This window comes from Panthera pardus, unplaced genomic scaffold, assembly GCF_024362965.1.
Source record: "Panthera pardus isolate Hobbes unplaced genomic scaffold, ASM2436296v1 HiC_scaffold_8, whole genome shotgun sequence".
In the NCBI taxonomy this organism is placed as follows: Eukaryota; Metazoa; Chordata; class Mammalia; order Carnivora; family Felidae; genus Panthera; species Panthera pardus.
In genome coordinates, this window is record NW_026527013.1 from 23,395,580 (window position 1) to 23,413,525 (window position 17,946).

General features: G+C 46.3%; 1 protein-coding gene across 4 annotated transcripts in view; it reads left to right on the top strand.

Moving 5' to 3' along the window:
• Positions 1-17,946, top strand: part of CACNA2D3 (calcium voltage-gated channel auxiliary subunit alpha2delta 3) — an 859,023-nt gene that overhangs the window by 776,354 nt on the left and 64,723 nt on the right. For all 4 annotated transcript variants that reach the window (XM_053897956.1, XM_053897957.1, XM_053897958.1 and 1 more), the window contains 2 exons: positions 1,973-2,035; positions 5,193-5,263. In XM_053897956.1, coding sequence (XP_053753931.1) covers positions 1,973-2,035; positions 5,193-5,263 — 134 coding nt within the window. The remainder of the gene's footprint in view (positions 1-1,972; positions 2,036-5,192; positions 5,264-17,946) is intronic.

Sequence of the window (17,946 nt, forward strand, 5' to 3'; positions counted from 1 at the left end):
CACATGACTGGATCAGTAGTGCATGTGTAGACTATAGGCTAGCAGAGCTCTGGGAGATTGCTCTGGGATAGTCTAACCTGCCAGTGTCTTCCCGTGTGATTGGAGCTACCGCCAGCATCACTTTCATGGACTTCATGGAAGCATCCTTCTTTCTCAAGATTTTCAGTTGACTTTTATATCTATTGGCCTTGTACCTGCTTTGTACTATCCATTATTTACAACATTAGACGGAGAGGTAGTCACCCTGTAATAGCAAGAGTACTCATTGGCTAGGCATGTTTGAGTGGAAACTAATTTTATAATTAGGGGTGGAGGTGGGTATGATGACTTTGATTCTCTATGAACTGGGAGGATTTAGTCAATACCCACACGTGGAGGCCAATTCTGTTCTTGTATATTTATTAATGGAATGGAGGTTAGCCTCCCTTTGCTTCAGTAAAGGATCATGACATTCAAATAAACAAAGATATGGATTTGTCTAACATGACCCAGGGGAGCCTGGCTTAAAACTCATAGGAGTACTAGTGTAATCTACAGCATTGCTGTCCAAGAGAACTTTCTACAGTGATGGAAATGTCCACAGGTATAATCACCAGCCAAGGTAGTGCAAAGCACTTGAAATGTGACTAATGCACCCAAAGAACTAGATATTTAATTTTATTGAGTTTTAATTCACAAAAAAATTAAATTTAAATCTGCATATAGCTAATGGCTGCCATGTTGGATGGCGCAGCTCTATGGGATTGCTTTCATAATGCCATCTTCAAAAGATGGAGAAGGTTTGTCAAGATTCCCACCCAACAGGGCCCAAGTAGTATCCATACAGCTAAAGAGCTTCTTCAAATAGCAAGAGTGGAACCTGGTTACCCAAGTCATTCATTCAACCTTCTTTGGACAACCGAGAAAAACCCGATTACTCACCAAAGCAGCCAACTCTTTTATAAAAGGTGCCAGCATGGCTTTTAAGTTTCTGCTGATTCCCCACCACGACCTAGTAATAAAGGATGAAACTTTCGGACCAACTCATTGCTGGACTTTTGTGCCTGCCTGAAAACAACTCCACAGATAGGCAAATGTCCCAGAAAACACCAGCCCTGTGGTGGCCCGGAGCAAGGGGGAGTTTAGCTCAGGGTAAAGATATGTTACAAATTAAATGTTGCAGTCGGTATGTAAAGCTGCAATAAATAGAAACTGAGTTACATCAAGGATGGAATTAAACCTTAAGTTTAAACCCCACAGCACTGTAATTAAAACTTAGCCTGTAGCAAATCATTCACTTGAGATTAAAGTACTGTGGGGGAAGCAGAGGTTTGGGTTTACCTTGCTGTCTACAATTCATAAGTCTGAGCTACCAAAAGCTAACAGCCCTGCCCCCAAATCCAGCTCCCAATTAAAAACACAGTTTGAAAACCTTTAGGAGGCCTGAGGGGCCCCTTTAACAGAAGTCTGCCCCTTCCCCCCTGCCTAAGTCTATGAACAAATTAAAAAATATTACCTGGTCCCCTGATGGTCTTCTGAGCCGACACAGTGTTTTCATTAATACATCATTAGGGTAATGACATTGTGCTGGCGTTTTGCTTTCAAAACAGCCTGCATTTCAGCCACGACGCATGCAGGCTCGGGGCCTGTGAACACTTTGTTCCTGGGAAATAGTCTTCAGGTCATAGAAAGGGGTGGGGGTGGGGGGTGGGGGAAGGAAGATAAACTGTAATTAATTTTTTAACATGTATTCTTTTTATCCTAATCTGGGATGTTCAAGCCTTGCTTAGTGTTTTGTTTTTGTTTGTCAGTTTTGCAAAGTAAACACTGGGGTTAGCTTAACCATGGCCTCAACTCCTAGAGCCAACAGGCATTTCCAATTTCCCCCCCAAACAACCTACAGTAGGTTTCTCTCAGGTTGGAAGTACGTCATTTTGTGTAAAAGCAGTCGGAGGATCCAAAGTTGAAACTGTGGTATTTTTTTCTTTTCTAGACTGTGAACTGTTACCTCATAGACAATAATGGGTTTATTCTGGTGTCTGAAGACTACACCCAGGTGAGTGAGAAATTTCAACCAACTCAAAGTAAGGAGCTCAGGATGGGCGTAGGTGAGGGGAACAAAGGATGGTGTTAAAACTTTGAGACAATGATCTATATTTAAGAAGTAATAGCAGGAGATTATTAACCCTTATTTCTGTCCCTCTAAAAATATCACAGCCTACTTCTCAGGAGGCCCCAAAGAGTTTTTACCTCCCAGTTGGGGGGTGGGGGTGGGGCAGAGCCCAGGGTCTGCTTTCTCACTCATAAAATGTTCAATTTGTAGAACACTTTGCCTCAAAAGTAGAGGTGCCTTAAAGAGTTTGGACAATTTGAAGGAGGTTTCCTCCTTTTGATATTTAAATACTTTTTCCATATATATACACCACACACACACACACACACACACACACACACACACACATTCCAGCATAATTATTCCTTATGACTTTCTTTCTGGTTTTTGCTTTTTAAAAATCAGTTATCTGGGTTCAGGGATTAACTTGGGCTGTCAACACTCAACACTGAGGGAAAAGGATCCAGAAAGAGAGAAGAAATTTTCTTCATTTGACTGAGCTGTACACAGTGTGAGGCAAGGGAAAAGATATGGGAAGACACTCAGCAATGGGGCCAAGAACAGAAATCTCCAGAAATCTCCACTGTGTTTGGAAATCAAAATAAGAGTTCAAAACAATAGCATTGTAATGGAGAAAACAGGTTTCTCTGTCTTTTTTAAAGTTTATTTATTCGTTTTGAGGGGGTGGTGGGTGGGGGGAGAGAATCCCAAGCAGGCTGTATGTGGTCAGTGCACAGAGCCAGACTCGGGGCTCAAACTCACTAACCATGAGATCATGCCCTGAGCCGAAATCAAGAGTCAGATGCTGAACCAGCTGAGCCACCAGCGTGCTCCAGGTTTCTCCTTTAAAACTATGCACAGAAAAACTTGTTCTGCAATTAGAAATTAAATTAGCCTATTCAGAGATGGTAAAACACAGATGTGTTTAGCAGGGTGGCATGATAAAGGAACATTAGAGAAGGAGGTGCGTGGTCTCTGGGACGTGCTCTCTTCCTTCACTAGTTTAGGGGTGGGGGCGCCTCACATTGCCTGCCTGAGCCTCCTGGTGGGCTCTGTAAAAGGATGATTGACAGCCATTTTATAATGAAGTCCCATTTAAATCATTTGAAATTTTTTAGCAGTCAACACTACGATAGGGCTATTAATGCCTAAATAAATTAGTTAATTGTCCTTAAGTTGCTAAGGAGTCTGACCTCAGTGCCTTGTTAATTTATCAGAATTGGCTCTGGGTCACATGTGGAATTGTGCTTGAATTTCCCTTCTTATCCGCGAAAATGTTGTGGGAATCTTAAATGCACCTGTGATGAGAGAAAAGCTACAATGTTAGAAATTAAACTGCCCACAGCCTGTCTCCTCGGATGCTCACCATCACTGGACATTGGACAGTTGGTAAAGATCAGATAGGAGTGAGCCCATGACGTAAAGCCAGTCTGAGAGAGTGCAAGAGCCCAGAGGCCTATGGTAATATGCCTGTTTGGCTGGGAGAAAAAAAACCCAAACTTTCAAGAGTCAGTGGGGCAGGAATCCAAATTAACCACCTTTGAGGAGGAACCCTGTCCTCCCACCAGGATGATGGAGGGCTGAGATAGGAGCCTGGTCCCTGGGGGTTCTCGACCGGCCCACAGTGTGACCCACTCCTACCCAGTCCAGGCCTGCACGTGAGCTCTGCTCCCTGCTGGATCTCTCCCTGGGACAGCCCTGCAGCGTTGCCCAGGGAGCCAGCTGGCCTGCTCTGCCTGACTTTGTTTGATGTTGTCTGGTTTCCTGCACCCCAATTAGGGTGGTTCTTCATCTAACAACCAGTTCCATTGACACTGGCATATTGACACACACAAAATACAAATGTCCTAGCTCCTCGCTGCAGCACACACTCATAGACTTTGCAAAAGATTCCGATTGTCCCTGGAATGAAAGAGGCAATGCTCCATATTTAGTCAGTGAAATGTCATTTCCTTCTTCTTCCTCTTCTCTTTCGTGACTTTCTGACAAAGTCTTTCTATGCCTTTCTGCCTGAAAACTCCCAGGAGCATGCTTGAGGTCACTCAGTTGTAATTTGAATCGGGATTTAGCTAATACAAAGCCTATGGAATTTATTAATTCAGGCTCTGACGGTAATGCCCTCCACTCACCCCACACAGAAGTAATAAATCCTTAGAGCACCCACCGTAGACATGGGGGTTCTCTACTGGTCTACACTGGCTCATTCCAGGGTGTTGGCAGAAGAAGGCTGTTGTCCCAAGCTCTTTTCAGCTGTACTGCCTACACCCTCTCCCAGGAGACCTGGAGGACTGTGGCTCCAAGAGCCTGGAGGGATGGGCAAGGACGTTAATTTTTCATCCCACCATTCAGAGTATGCAAATCTCAGCCAACACCAAGAGCTGCTGGTCTGAGGCAAAAACATCAATCAGGTGGTGGGGAAGGGCTGCTACGCCCTAAATGCCCTGGGGACGTAGGGGTGAGCCATTAGAGGTCTGATTAAGCCTCTTCAAGGGGCTGGACCCTGGGCTGCCTGATTTGTCCACATGGTAACTGCCCAGGGACACAATTGCGAGTGCTCTTCAGAAAGTGATTTTGAGAATAGATGCATTCTCAACAGCAGGAGATTTATAGGGCCGATGAAGAGGACGGCTACATTTCCCTAAACAGGTCATCCAGGAATTATAAACAATTCTTTTTATTACTGCTTGGGAAGCCCTCTCATAGCCTGTTTCTTTCTACGAAGTAGGGTTTTAATCACAAGAGACTGAGCGCAGATGAAGGCTTACTGCATCTGGGTGGGGGGGGGGGGGGGGGGGGGGGAGTGTGCGCGCATGTCTGTGCGCGTGTGCGCGCGCATGCGTGTGCATTTCAGTTCCAGCGCTCCGCATGCGGTTTGCAAAGCCGGCGCTCTTTGCACGTGCTGCGTACGGTGGAACCTTCCCGTCAGCTTTCTAGTCTGCTGCGTAATCCCACCACTTCTACTGATTGTGAGGACATACTCCACTTTAATGTGACAGCGCCTTTTGCTCCAGAACACAGAGCTGCGCCCGTTTCTATTCTCTGGTGTTTGGGCACATTGTTTATCTATACTTCCTCCTGGGTCTTCTTTTCTTCCCCGCAGACTGGAGACTTTTTTGGCGAGGTCGAAGGGGCCGTGATGAACAAACTGTTAACAATGGGCTCCTTTAAAAGGTAAGGATTTTATGGTCCCCTGCGCCCCCTGGAAAAGTTTGCCTAAATAAAATAAAACGAACCAAGGTCAAATAAAGCAAGCCCAGACTTGACCCCTGCCTGGTTTGTACGGGTGTTCATACTTCAGAAGATCTTGCTGAAATTCGATGCCTCTTGCATGAGTGTTAAGAGTCACAGAAACTCAGCTCACAATGGGTTTCCTGTTCACCCAGAATAGGGTTTATTGGAGGCCAATACTGGAGTCAGAGCCTTCGCTGGGACGCAATGATAGCAGTCTCAAGCAAGTGGCTGCAAAGACATAGGAAATGTTTTCCGCTGGCTAAAAAGGAGGACTGTATTTTGTCTCACATTGGCAAACTGGGGAAGGCTGCTAGAAATCTGGAAATGGGGGATACAAAGTGACAGACACCTGCCGATATAATTTTGGAAAATCAAGTGAAAGGTCTCAAAACCTGCCCCCAGATGGAGGGAAGTTAAAATCTGCTGCTAGAAGAAAACCCAGATGGTGCCCAGTTCTACTGGCACCTCGGTCGTGAGCGCTGTCACTGACCCTAAGTGAAGCTTGTGTATGACAGCTTCCGCTTGGCCCCACTCTCTCCTGGGCAGGATGGCCATGCTTTGGGGGACACCAAAGCCTATGGGAAAAGCCATCTCCCCAAGGAGATCAGGATGTCAGTAATGTCCCCCACCCCACCCCAGAGTCAACAGGAAATGACAGTCTTTGAAGCGGTGCTTTCGTGGGCATATTTGATGCCGTTAAATACATAATAGCAGGCACTACAAGGATGGACCTCAGCTCGCCTGTGAGAACCACTGCTGCTGGTGGGAAAGGCAGGCCCCTAGTCATTACTCCGTGCAGCTGAATGGCCAGGAAGTGTTAGCTCAGGAAATCGGACTTTTGAGCCAGTCAACAAGACCAACTGAGCGCTGTGCTGAAAGCAGGGAATTCAAAAATGATGACCCAATTTTTGAGATTCCATAGCTTGTTTGTGCCAGAAGGAGGGGAAAAAAGAAATGATATAAAAAACTGGCATAACTCCAGCACTTCTGCGCTCTCTGACACTCACTTGCCTGCCCCCAGCCTGCCTGCCGCGGGGTGTTCAATTCCCTTTCTTAAAATTCAAGTGCAGTGTTTTCCTCTTTTGCTACACGTGCTTGAAAACCCTGCTTGGAGCTGGGCTTGGGTTGCTGTGGAGTTTTCCAGCGCTTCTTAAAGCTTCCCAGGGCAGCGTCTGGATTGTCTGCCCTGCAGGGCACCACTGGTTGTTCCTATCTTGATGTGGATGTGTGTGCATTTGTGTCCTGTTAGTTTGCTTTCGACTCGGTGGTGGGGGAAGACAAAAGATGAGAATAATCACACACGTGTTTCTCATTCGAAAGCATATTTTTCAACTTCTTTAACAAAATCTTTTTTTTTTTTTTTCCTTTTCCCTCTTGGATATTCCTTTCAAAAAGCTTGGTGGGAGAAAGAGAAAGGTCGTAGTAGGATTGTAAATCCCCAGTCTTCTCCTTCATGTGATTGAAGCATGGTTGGCATGAATCTAGAACTTTCTTTTGCTGTGAGAGTAGCTAACATATTTGAGAAAAGGGAAGGAGTAGGGACTTGACACAAGTGTAACAGTATCTGTTGTCCTCTGGGAGTTAGCTGACAGTGATCATGGGCCTCTTTGAAGGGGCCCTCACAGGGGCCACCGGAGCAATGAGAGTTTATGTTTATGTTTTGGAGTCAGATGGATTGGATTCAAATCCAGACTCTGACATTTACTAGCTGCGTGCCTTAGAACTGAGTCAAGTTACCTCTCCAAGCTTTGGTTTCCTTATGTGGAAAATGAAGGTGATAATAATAATTACTTCCATGGGATGCTGTCAGAGTTAATGGGGTAATAATAAGCAGAAGGCCCGTACCCAGTGCCTGGCATATATTAAGGGCTCAGTGATGGCTAGCTGCTGCTGTGATTTGTATCGCTGCGGATCTTTGCTCAGTCTTGGCTTCGCTTTCTGCTTGGCACCAGGTGGTGCTCCTTCTGCATCCACACACCTCACAGAAGGCTTCCCACGCTGCCTGGCGAGGGGGCCTCCAGCGTTGGGGGTGCTGCGGTGCCCCTGCCTTTTACAGCAAGCAGTGTGTCCTCAGAGCATAAGGGTGACAGTCGTTTTGTTCAGGGAAGGCCTGTATTTCAGCAGCACTGAAAAGAGGTAGCCCAAAGTACCTGATGGTGCTCTGGAACAGAAGCTGTGGTCCCCGTGAAAGCGAGCCCCACCCCGGAACACAGGATGCCTGGAGGCTGAATTGCTTTGGGGACGTGATTGAACCCGGGGAAAAGCCCAGGACCCATTCCCTGAATTCACTGACTTCCCATCTTCTCTCCTCTCAGTGTCTTGAACAGTGCCAGGATGGCACAAGGTTTCTTGATTTGATCTGGTTGTATCCAGTCCTAAAACATGAGTTTCACGGACAAGAACCCTACAAACCACCTTCTCCAGAAAGAGCTCACAGGAGAGAACACCATCCCCCTCTGTCTCCTTCCCTTTGTCTCTCTCCCCTGGTCCAGATTTGCCACCTCTCTCTCTAAAGCAAGATGATGCTTGTTTACATGACAGTGGACTCTTGCCTTGATTGTGTATTCACTTATCTGGTGACCGGATGGCCGTTCTACTTAGCAGCATCATCAGAGGGAAAGAATATCCGCTTCTGTGTCTACAGCACCATGGGGATGGGAAGGAAGCCACAGATTTGTGCAAATTACCAACTCAAGGGAGCTTCAAGAAGGTTCCATGGCAGTGTGTGCAGATAATCTAAGAGACAAAATGGTCATTCGTTGTCACTTTAGCTCAGTCTTTGACTTGACTCTGTCTACCCAGCTTACGTGTGACATAGTATGATGGGCCAAATAACATACTAATAGCTTCAGCAGTGTGAAAGTAATGGTCACAGTGGCTACCTTCCAGGAGCACCTACCCCCCACCAGACCTGAGCTGCACCTGACAGATCTTACCTCTTGCAGCACTTTCCAGTACTCTGTGGGGCAGGTATAAACAGGACCAGCTGCATAATTTGTAGAGTCCAGTGCAAACTGAAAATCCGGGGTCCCTTGTTCAAAACCTATTAAGAATTTCAAGACCGCCAACAGCAGAATATTCAACGAAGCCTGGGGCCCTTCCAAGTACAGGGTTTTGTGCAATGACACAGGCTGTATGCCCATGACGCTGGCCCTGGGTATAAATATACCCATTTTACAGATGGAAATAATGAGGCTTAGAAAGGTTAAGAAGCTGCCCTAAGTCTCTGTGTAACAGAGCTGGATTCAAACAGCCTGCAGTTTGAGCTCAGAGAGAATTTTCTAGTGTCTGCCCTTAACCTGGTTCTGTGTAGAGTAGCATTGAGTTGTGCATGGAGCTTCTTCCTATTCTGTTTGAGAAGTGAAGGGGAGCTTGAGGAAGATGTTGGCTCAGCAGTGTCTTATCAGGGCAAGCAGGACTTTGAGGATGGGAGGCCAGCTGAGTGATAGCATCACCCAGATTTCTTTTAGCTGAAGTTGATAAATCTTTAAACCAAACCATGTTTTCAGGCTTCGTGTATTTTCTCATGAGATCTACCATGTGCCTGGTCAGCTTTTTGCGTTGAAATCCAGACAGAGAACTTCAAATACTTCTTCGTTCTTATCACAGAGAGTAAGTAGACTCCCCGGAATGGTGACTCATGTAGGGTTTCCCAGCGTAGCTATTTTTCTTTTGCACTCACGTTCACAGCCAGTAAGAGCCTTGCATTCCTATTTCTCAAAATCCACACCCCATGGTTCTCTCTCTTGTCATTGGCAGTGATGTCACCCCTCTTCGGATTACTAAGACAACACCTAGTTTCAAAGGATTTTTCTTAGAATTCATGTGTCTCCCCCACTTCTTGTCCCCAGTGATTCAAATTCAATGTCAAATATCCAGGAGAATTGAAAATGTATGTATATATGTTTTATATATAAAATGATATTTTATATACGTATAGATAGATAGGAGAGTATCCATGGTTCCTGATGGGGCCTCTTTGACACACTGCACTTGAGCTAAGAGGACTCTAGGTTGAGCACCAGAATCGCCGTGTGTGGCCTTGCACAGACTCCCCGTCTCCCAGCCTCAGTTTCTTCCTCACCCAAATATGGACCTTACGGGATTTTGTGAGAATTAGCTAAAACAAAGTATGTGAAATTGCTCGGCAGATTGCAGAGTATTGCGGGCAGGATGTGAGATTAGCTCTTAGATAATAGCTCCAAATGTCTGATCTTTTTCTTTTTTCATTTTCTTCTTTTTTTTAATCATTAAAACTCCCCAGAGCTGGTTACTGTGCAACAGTTAACCTCCACAGCACAGCCTTGGGGATGGGCCTGTGGGCCTGGACTCAATCAGCATCCCTGGAGAGCTTTTGCTTTCATTTATTTATTTTTAATGCTTATTTATTTTGAGAGAGAGAGAGAGTGCATTGCGTGTGCGTGTGCCCATGTGCGTGCATGTGCAAATGAACGGGGGGTGGGGGGGCAGAGAGAGAGGAAGACAGAGAATCCCAAGCAGGCTCCACCCTGTCAGCGCAGAGCCCTGTGCAAGGCTCAGTCCCACAAACCCTGAGATCATGACCTGAGCCGAAATCAAGGGTCAGACATGTAACCAACTGAACCACCTGGGTGCCTTTCTTTCTTTCTTTCTTTCTTTCTTTCTTTCTTTCTTTCTTTCTTTCTTTCTTTCTTTCGAGAGAAAAAGCATTCAAGCAGGGAAGGGGGGCAGAAGGGGCGGGGAGAGAGAGAGAGAGAGAGAGAGAGAGAGAGAGAGAGAATATCCCAAGCAGGCTCCAAGCTCAGTGCAGAGCCCCATGTGGGGCTAGATTCCACAACCCTGGGATCATGACCTAAGCTGAGATCAAGAGTCAGCTGCTCAACCCACCCAGGTACCCCTCACTGGAGAGCTATTAAAACATGCCTGTGCTCAGGCTGTACCCCCAAAGATTCATATGAAATTCATCTGGGGATGGAGCCCAGGCACTTATGCTCTTTGAAAGTATCCATGTGCTTCTCATGCATGGCTAGGGTCAAGACATACTAAGTTAAGAGCACCAGGGTACCATTCCAGGTGCTGTCCACTTTGGAGTTGTCTGACATTGGTCAGCATTCACTCACTAACTTTCAGTTTTCTCAGTAGCAAGATAGAACTGAAAGAAGGATGTGTATACCTGCAGGTGGGGGTTAAATGGAGTAATGCGTACTTTTACCAAACTTTATCTTTGTGGTTTCTGCCAAAAGGTCTTCCTTTATTTGTGTATCAAATTCAGCTTGAGGAAGCAAAGACCAATCAGTCCTGCCTGGCCTTTGGTTTGCAGAGAAACGGACCGCTTGCTAATAATCTGTTTTTGCTTTGGGAGCTACTGATAGGTCCTCTCTGTCTTGGCTGTGTGTGTTTTGCTTTATACAGTTTTGTTTGTGTTATGTGGTTGGTGCAACATGCCTGAGCTCTCACCCCTCCACCACCACATTTTCCCTATGGGGCCTGGTGAATGTCTTCCTCACCTCGCCCCACACATTCATTAACATAGTTGGCTTGTGCAGAATTCCCTGTGGTGGCTCCTTCTGCTCTCTAAATTGCCTTTCTAGAAAGGTGACATGTCAGGTAGACTTCAGGACTTGGGACGTTTCTTCTCCTGTCTCTACATGATGGAACCGTACAGGCTCCGTGGCCGGTGACTGCAGCTTTCCCTGTCCTTGGTAATCACGTTGCATTTCAGCCAATGTCCTGGCCTTTCAGTCTAGAGAGTGTGAAAGGAGAAGCCTGTTATGTTTGGATGGCTGCTCTCTCATGCCGACTGCCCCCCCAATGTCTAATACTCAACACTCATGTAATGAATGTAATGGCTTCCCGGCTTCCTGTTGACCTGACCGTTTCCACAGAAGTATGCTTTGTCAGAGGTGGCATTGAAGGGAACAAGAAGACAGATTGGCTTGAACAAGTGTGTTTCTGAGCCAAACTTTCTGGAAGGCAGAGACATGAGAACTCCAGTGCATCACTCTTTAAAATCCTCAAGCTGCCTGCCTGAGCATCCCCAATGACAACAGGAAGAACGCTGCCCTCGTCCTCATCATAATAGCAGCAGGCCTCATTTACTGAATATTAAGTACAGGACGGGCATTATTCCAAGGAGTTTACGTGTATTACCTTAATTAATCCCCATAACAACTCCACGAAGTTACTACTGTCATTATTTCCCTTTGACCATGAAGACCTGCAAGTGGTGGCTGAGCATGTGAGTAACTTGTCCAAGTTCACCCACAGTAGTGAGTGGGGGACATGGAATGTGAACTGTTGTCTCTCAGATTCCAGATGGCAGACCACGTTTACCTAATCCCCACATGTCTTTTCCCCTAGTTGGAGCAGACTGAAGTATTTCTTATGGAAATATTTGTTCACATTTATGCTTATTCTGCTCCAAGAGGTAGTAAAAGAAAGTTTTTCAAACTTAGAGTCCAATATATCAGTTAGGAGTTAGTTCTACTAGAAATAATAGGAAATTCTAGAATAACAAGGGGCTAGAGAACATGGGAGCCTTTTTCTCTTTTTCATGAAGGAAGTCTGAAAATACAAATTTGTTGTCATCACAGACCCATGACCATATCTTTTTTCTCTACCTTCCTCCATTGGCATTTAAACTCAAGGTTACTTCATGGTCCAAGATAGCTGCTTAGCTCCAGCCATCACATCTGCAATCTCTGCTGGCAGAATGAGGATCCAGGGAGGTCCAAAAGGCCAAATAAAATTTCTTGATTAAAATTTATTTTAATAAGGAGTGCCTGGGCGGCTCAGTCAGTTGCAACCAACTCTTGGTTTTGGCTCAGATCATGACCTCACAGTTTGTGAGTTTGAGCCCCACATCAGGCTCTGTGCTGACAGTGCAGAGTCTGCTTAGGATCCTCTCTCTCTCCTCTTTCTGTCCCTCCTGCTCCCTCTCTCTCCCTCAAAATAAATGAATAAACTTTAAGAAAAACTTACTTTAAGAAGTAAATCTTATTTATTAAAGTAAAATAAAGTTTATTTATTAAAGTATTTTATCCCAGGGGCACCTTGGTGGCTCTGTCGGTTCAGCATCTGACTTCGGCCGAGGTCATGATCTCACGGTCCGTGAGTTCGAGCCCCGTGTCGGGCTCTTTGCTGACAGCTCAGAGCCTGGAGCCCATTTCGGATTCTGTGTCTCCCTCTCTCTCTGCCCCTCTCCTGGTCACACTCTGTCTCTCTCAAAAATAAATAAACATTTAAAAAGTTTCAAAAAAATAAAGTATTTTGTCCCATACAATACTCCCACTCCACACAGCCTCACCTAGCTACAAAGGAACCTAGGAAATGTACATAGCAAAAACTCGGGGCTCTGCTTGGCAAAACAGGAGAATGGACATTGGGAGACTCTAATAGTCTCAGCCACATCCAGCGTGCCTGGTTCCTTCAGCCCACATAACACCCTCTAAATACTGAATCTGGTTTCCGGTGATATCCACTTGGAAAATCTTCCCAAGATGAGGCTTTGTTTACAACTCCCCAATTTCTCCCCACACCTCACATGCCCAGTGCAGTCCTAAACACAAATGGTCGTAGCCACCAACTGATTCATCTGTCCATGATGCCTGACCCCGAGAGATACAAGCAGCAACACTCAATAACACCCGTGGCGTTTGACCAATGGCAATAATGGCACCAGGAACACCGACTCCCCGAGGTCCTGACATGCTGCGTGCAGCACAGGAATTGTTGTGGTGCAGTGCTGTGAAATGTGGACGTGAATTCATGAACTTGGCAGAGCCCAAGGAAGCCCCCCCCCCGCCCAGCATCTAAGTTTCTTGCCGCAAATGGGTTTTGCTTCAACTCATTCCCCAAGCAGAATTCAGCTGTTTCCTTCTATTTCTTAAACAAAGAGGCCAAAGAAATTTAATCTTTTCTATGTGGCATTCATCGAGATTCCGTTTTCCCCTTCAGTTGAGCTAATTCTCATGGAAGGGGCAGGTGAATGGACAAACCAGTTGCCAGTTACGTGCTCTTACCACCGTGCCTACCCATTATCCTTTGCCTCAGGACCGAAGCGGTTCCTCCATTTAGTAGAGCTGTGATAACTTCGGAGCAGTGATTGCACCTTCTGAGCCTGTTCCCTCTCCTATAAAATGTAACCATGCCCCTGACACAAGAGGTAATGCCTCCATGCTGCAGAAAGTAATTGATTATTTCTTATTGTTACTGCTTTTATTACCTAGGTGAGATGCTGGCACGACCACTCTCTGAAACTTTGCTTCGTTTTATGTTATCAGCACCTGTTGATGAAAAGCCTTTGGTGCTGGCAGATCGCCTGCTTAATCTATCGGATGAAGGAGGCTCGCTTCTCAGGGCTCTGCCCTGGACTCTGGTGGCCCCAGCGTCCTGTGGGCTGGGCTCCTGGCCGGTGTGGCCACGTGGCGCTTATTCTCTGCTAATGACGGGTGCTCATTAACTCGATGTGTCAGTGATTTCCAGCCAGGGGCTCAAAAGCAGTAGGGCCAGGGTCATGTAGGTTCCGCGCCTCTGCTGTGTTCCGTGTGCTGGGCTGACTTTGGGGAGCAGTGCAGTCTCTGTAGGAAGTTGCTGTGGGAAGACACGGCCACCAGTGTGAAAAGGAGGGGAGGGACAGCACGTTTTGAACCTTCTGTTAACACTCAGATCGACAGATTGAGCTTTCCACTCTCTTGGTTTTCTGAGATGTAAGAACGAGTAAGGCTTCCCATGGTGACAGTGGCCTTGTTAAGCATTTTCTGGGTCTCTGCTCCGTGCCCTATCACTTGCAAGTTGGAAGCTGCCCGAGACCACCTTTTATAGTTCAACAAAGAATATGTATTTTTACATGTTGCCCTAGCAAGTCACTCACTTTGCTTCGTACACTTTTAGATTCAAAATTGTGTAAATACAGTGAGTGTCTATGTCGAATGCCTCCCTGTCCTGTTTTTAGGGCTGTATTTGCAAACATTCAGCTGTTTCAGGATTGGTGTTTAGGCAGATAGTGTAGCCAGAGCTAATCCTATGAGCCATCACAGGTAAAGAACCCGGCCTCATGGGCACACAGTAGGTGTTTAATAAATGCTGGTCCCTACAGTTACTAACAAGTCTAAATTAGCTGTGCTCATGCCTTTGAAATGGAAACTTTTTTTTTTTTTTTTTTAACGTTTACTCACTTTTTGAGAGACAGAGACAGAGTGTAAGCAGGGCAGGGGCAGAGAGAGAGGGAGACACAGAATCCGAAGCAGGCTCCAGGCTCTGAGCTGTCAGCACAGAGCCCGGTGCAGGGCTCGAACCCATGAACGGTGAGATCATGACCTGAGCTGAAGTCGGACGCTTAACTGACCGAGCCACCTAGGCGCCCCTGAAATGGAAACTTCTAATTCTTAGAAGAAATATTTTTCTTGGTTGTGATCTTTGTCTACTTGGAAAGGAGCAGAATCAGCAAAATAGCTTTCAACAAGTCCCCATGTCACGGGCCTGTCATCCACGGCCCTACAGTGCACAGGGGCACACAGGCTGTCTAGGTTTTCTTTGTATCAGTTTGAGTTTCTTCTTCAGAGACTGCTTCTGCCTTCCGCCAGAGTCTCAGAGAGACCCGTCAGGGGCACAGAGATGCTAATGATAAGCTCCAAGGGCAGCCTGCGTGGGGGTGTCGTGGGGACCAAAGCATGCCATCTGTAATAAGAATAAACTGCGAGCGCAGCTCTGCAGCACAGTCTCAGCTGGGCACGATGCTCGGGCTTATTTTAGAGCCGAATGAAAGCAGGCAATTATCATGTTCTTTAGCTCTAATCAGCCAAACAGGATACAGGTAGCCACAAAATGGAGTTATTTAAAACTAACAAAATCACTTCAAAAAGGGTAATAATCTGGAAGTCTCTCTTTCTGCAACATCTAGTTAAAGCTGTCTAAGCGTGGAGAAGACAGGGAAGGCTTGTTTTGTAACCTCCCCAATGGCACTCGGATCAGGAAAGCTTCCTTGTGAAATGAAAGGCAGGATCTCTGGCCTGGAGGCCGCCCCACGGCAATTGAGTTTGGCCTCACCGAGTAAACCAGAGCCTTTGAAAATGATCCCAGGAGAATCCCGAGCTTCCTGTGAGGGTGGTTACCAAGGGGGCTCTCGCTAACGCAGCCAGCTGGTCTGTCCTGGCCCGATGACCCCAGACAGCCCCTCAGCTTGACTTGAAAGTTGATTCTGGACTTTGGTCCTGAGACCTTATCTTGGGCAGCATTTTCTGTGACATTCCAGTGAGACTGGGAGAGGGCACCAGGCTGAATTCTAATCACTGCTTCTGAGCAGAAGGCAGAACGAGGGGACTCAGCCTGACCCCCATCTAATTCTGGCTCTGCCATTTGTTAGGTGTGTGGACTTGGGCACATTACTTAGGCTAGCAGAGACTTGGTTTGGCCCTCTGTGAAATGGGGGTGATTAGAATCTATCTGGTAGGAACGTGCTTCCAAGAGTACCTTGCTCATGGTTGCTAAGTAGAGTTCCGTAGACATCAGCTATTGTTATGATGGTCCTCAGCTGTAAGGCCCACAGACAGAAGTTCCCACATCATCCCTCGATAACCCCAGTACGGCACCAGAAGGTGTCTTATACTGCAGTATGAAGTGTGAGTTTTATGCTGCCTCGTGTGTGCCAATGAGCTAAGAAAATCCGGAGGCCTGCCCATCCTCTAACCCGCTGGGTAAAGCCTGAGTCAATTCCCATTGCATTAAACACCACCCCCATTAATTAATCATGGCAATGAAAACCAGACTAATAAATTATAACAGCAGCTGCAGCCCTGCCTTCTGTTGAATGCTTCTTCTGTACCAGACACTGGGCTGATTGCACTGTGTCTATCATCTCATTTAATTCCACAACCAACCCATAGGGTAGCCATTTTTCTCACCATTTTACAGATGAGACTGAGGCACCGAGAGAGCGAAACAAGATGAAACAACATTGTAATAAGTGACCGAGTTAGGATTTGAACTCAGATGTTGACTTCAAAGCTAATGTTTTAACCATTATGCCACACTGCCAATTGCTTGAGCCCTTGGGAATAGCATAGCTTTAAGATCCCAAACTCCAGGGGCCCCTGGGTAGCTCAGTTGGTTAAGTGTCCAGCTTCAGCTCAGGACATGATCTCATGGTTCATGAGTTCAAGCCCCGCATCAGGCTCTGTGCTGACAGCTTGGAGCCTGGAGCCTGTTTCAGATTCTGTGTCTCCCCCTCTGTCTGCGCCAACCCCGCTGACGCTCTCTCTCTCAAAAATAAATAAACATTAAAAAAATTTTTAAAAGGTCCCAAACTCCAACAAAGAACAAAATAAGGCCTTTTGTTGTAAGGATCATAACAAATCTAGCATACTACATAGTATGTTTCAGTATATTTCCACATGTCTGATTATTTAAATCTCAGAACATCTTTGTGAGTCATTTTATAAGTGAGAAAATGAGGCCTCAGAAGAAGGTTAGCATCTTGCTCAGATTACACCCTGGATAATGGCACCTGGAAACTAACCTTGCAAACCAAGGCCATGCTGTGTGTCTGTCTACAAGACTCCACACACAGGCACGTTCCACTCAACCCATGCTGCCTCTCACCATGCTCTGGCCCGAGTTCTAGCTGTAGAGATGGAGTTGAGCGGTATGAAAAGGATGAAGCCAATGATAATTCTTGCCAAGTCCTAGAAAGCCCTTTCAGGGACACCTGCAGAAATCCTGCAGATGAGGTGTGGACTGTGGCATAGTGGGGAAGTCAGGGACTGAATGCAATCGTCCATTGTGGTCTGCAGTTGATTCTGTGGCTGGGGCAGCATCAGGGTTGTTTGGGGACTTCCCTGAGCCAGGTGCTTGGCTGGTTCGTGGGCTTCATTCCTGTCTCAATAAACACAGTTTCTTCTGGCATCTGCTGTAAAGAAAATAGCCAGAGGACAGTGAGCAAGACTGCAAGAAATGTTTTGATGAGGGAGAGGTTTTGGGGAGATTGCTGGGAGATTGTGTTGACCACTGGTGCCCTCTTGGACTCTGCTACCCAAGACACCTATGTGATGCTGGTCAGGAGCTGGTTTCCATATTGATTTGATCACACATGGCCGGTCTTCTACTTGGTGTCCATAGATGGTTCTTTGTTAATCTATCTGTGTGATGCTTCCAGCTTATTGTCTAGAGGAGGAAGCTTTTTCCTCTTAGTTTGAACTTGACCTCTTCTATCTAGTTGTGATGGCATCTCTTCAAGATTCATGCAATCAGACAATCATTCAGGCATTCACCCTTTTGAAAGTGAATGCCTTCTCTGTGCTGGGTGCTGGGCTAGTGCCCTGCGCCAGCAACAGTCCTGTTGCATGAAACTTCTATTCTAGGGCCCGTCCCCAGCCTAGCATTAAGTACGCTCCATGGTTAGCATTGTATTATTCTAGAAAGGAATTCCTGCAGGGAGCATCCCTTGCAGCCATTTAGAAGTTCCTGTATTGCAGTGTTAACATGTCACCTGGCAGCTGTTATGTAATTCAGGCTGGACCTTAAGTGTCTCTTTTTTGGGACACCAGAGTAGTGGGAAGGGGAGCTGGTAGGAGGAGAGAAGGCATGTCGCCTGTGGGATAAGGTGTTTGCTCCATCTAGAACCTTTAACTTGCTACCAGAAAGTGCCA